Below are 2,696 nucleotides of genomic sequence, written 5' to 3'. Positions count from 1 at the left end.
TAAATATTTTTACCTTTAAAGATTATTATTAATAAAAGGATATAATTATTAATAATAATATATTTTAATATTATTATTTATTTACCTTTATTAATATCTTTTTTAAATATTAACTAATTAATTATTTTATAAATAATTTAATAATTATTATTAATACTTTATTTAACCTTTATTTTATTTATATTATATTAATAATTCTTTAAAATATTAATAACTTTTAAAGGTTTATATTAATTATTATAATATTATTAACTTTTAAATAATTAATAAATTTTATTAAATAAAGCTTTAATATTATAATAAAAAAACCTTTTTAATAATATTAATATTATTAAATATAAAATTTATAAAGGTTTAAAACTTAATTAATAATAATATATAGTTTAATTTAATTTAATTAACTATTTAATATATTAATTAATATTTTAAATAAGGTAAAAAAGATTAAAAGCTTTAATTTATTTCTTTTTAAGTTAAAATTCTATTAAAATAATATTATAAAATAGTTTTAAAAATATCTTACTTTTATATTATTATTTTAATATTTAAACTAAGCTTAATATTATAAATAATACTTTAATAACGCTTTTTTTAAAAAATTAAAAGTATTATAAAATTTAATATAAAAAGGCAATTCGATTAAATATAAAAAAAAGGTCAAAAGGTAAAAACTAATTATGTTAGGTATAGGGATTTATATATGTAAATTCGTATAAAAAGCGCGTAACGGGGTGGCCGATGACGTGGTGGCCCGGGACCCTTGCGATTTGCTTAGCTTCCGTAAAACCAGCTGTCCATCGCTGGTTATTTTAAATATATTATCTCGATATAGGTATTTCAAATTCTTGCCGCTTGAAACTCTTTGCGGAATTTACAGTGCCGTGCGGCTACATGATATTATCGGGCTCCGTCGGATAGCTTTATACGTAATTAAATACCAGGTAGTGAGGTATAATTCACTAGGCAACCTGGTATGTGTCTTAGTTTTGACACCCCGACTCCTTCTTTTTTTCTGTTTCTCGGGAATAAGATCGAAATGCATTCAAAAGGCACCAAATCTCATCAAACTGGGATGGAAACTGGGGCAAGATCATCCAGGCACAAGTTTGGCCTTATAGTTACATCATTCACCATTTTTCTCGTTGTAGTTGGCTACCACTGCCACCAAATCACCAACGTCGCGATCCCAACGCACGGGGAGACCAGGGATGGTCTTGACATCGCTCCGATCATTGGTGAGTGTCTTCCCTGATGAGATATATTGTCTATTGATACTCATCGATGTTGTCGCTCTTAGATGGCCACGTCGACTTTCCTATATGGATCAGAGCTTTTTATCAGAATCATATTTATCAACAAAACTTCACTCGGGAAGGTCCCCTATATGGACAGGTCGACTTTCCACGATTAGAAGCGGGTCATCTACGAGGCGCCTTTTGGAGTGTTTATGTAGAATGGTAGGATGACCCGTCCAAGATCTCCGTGGCAGTCTGCTTAAAAATGAAACAGTCCTAGTGAACCAAATGATCACAGTGATGCTGCTTACCAGGAGATAATTCATGATACTCTGCAACAGATCGACCTCGTTTATCGCTTGGTACGCGAGTTTCCCGGCTACCTCAAGCATGCTTTCACAGCCGCAGACGTCGAAAGGGAACTCAACGATGGCAAATCACAAAGAGTTATTTCGCTTATGGGGATAGAAGGTCTACATCAAATCGGCAACAGCGCAAGTATATTGCGCATGTATCACTCTTTGGGAGTGAGGTACGCGACACTTACGCATACCTGCCACAACGCGTACGCGGACAGTGAGGAACCGAAACAACCACTACACAGCGGGCTATCGAGCCAGGGTCGCGCTATTGTGACTGAAATGAATCGTCTTGGTATGATCGTTGACATATCACACACGAGCTTTGACACCCAGCGAGATGTCTTAGGTGTTTCACTGGCACCTGTGATATACTCGCATTCAAATGCCTATACAATGCACAACCATACGCGAAATGTCCCGGACGATAAACTTCTACAATTAAAAGTTAATGATGGAGTGATCATGGTGGCATTCTATCCAGAGTTTCTTGGGGACAATGCATCCTTGGCGCTAGTTGCAGACCACGCACAGTACATCGGAGAGAAGATAGGATATCGCCATGTTGGAATTGGATCAGACTTTGACGGCATGGCCGAAGGACCTACAGGGCTTGAAGACGTATCGAAATATCCCGACCTGATTCAAGTTCTACGAGATCGGGGCGTCAGAGAGACTGACATTCGCGGAGTCGCAGGATTCAACGTTCTGCGAGTTTTGAAGCGTGCAGAAGAAGTTGCGAAATCTCTAGATGGAATGAGGCCCTTGGAGGATGATGTGAAACCATTTTTTTAAAGGAAAGCGTGATATTGGATGCTTCTTGTATTATGGGTGGGATGAAACGGCTAAAAGATGAAAGTACGAGAGAGAAGGGGGTCAACTGAATAGTGTTACAAACACAGAATGGACGGCCAACTCTTAATCGGTTCTTTTCCTTTTCTCGTTCCCCACTTTCCCCTTCTCACTGATGGATCTAATGGATCTATTCTTGGCTATGGATCCTATAGATCCAAAGGATCATAGATCCAGTGTACGAAGGTACATTCTGAATAACTTCATGTTCATTTCCTATATCTATATATTGTTCACATTCATCCTGTAT

At 35.8% G+C, this 2,696-nt stretch overlaps 1 protein-coding gene across 1 annotated transcript; it reads left to right on the top strand.

The window, feature by feature from the left end:
* Nucleotides 1-1,036: 1,036 nt before the first annotated feature.
* F5B22DRAFT_642312 (renal dipeptidase) lies at nt 1,037-2,389 on the top strand (the record flags this gene model as incomplete). The annotated part of the gene is made up of 3 exons (XM_047978104.1): nt 1,037-1,235; nt 1,298-1,457; nt 1,510-2,389. 3 exons carry the CDS (start codon nt 1,037-1,039, stop codon nt 2,387-2,389), a joined length of 1,239 nt encoding a protein of 412 aa, XP_047835517.1.
* Nucleotides 2,390-2,696: the final 307 nt, after the last annotated feature.

Source organism: Xylaria bambusicola (genome assembly GCF_022495145.1).
Source record: "Xylaria bambusicola strain CBS 139988 unplaced genomic scaffold F5B22scaffold_3, whole genome shotgun sequence".
Taxonomy (NCBI): Eukaryota; Fungi; Ascomycota; class Sordariomycetes; order Xylariales; family Xylariaceae; genus Xylaria; species Xylaria bambusicola.
Note: the sequence above shows the minus strand (reverse complement) of the source record. Positions and strands in the feature narration are given on the sequence as shown.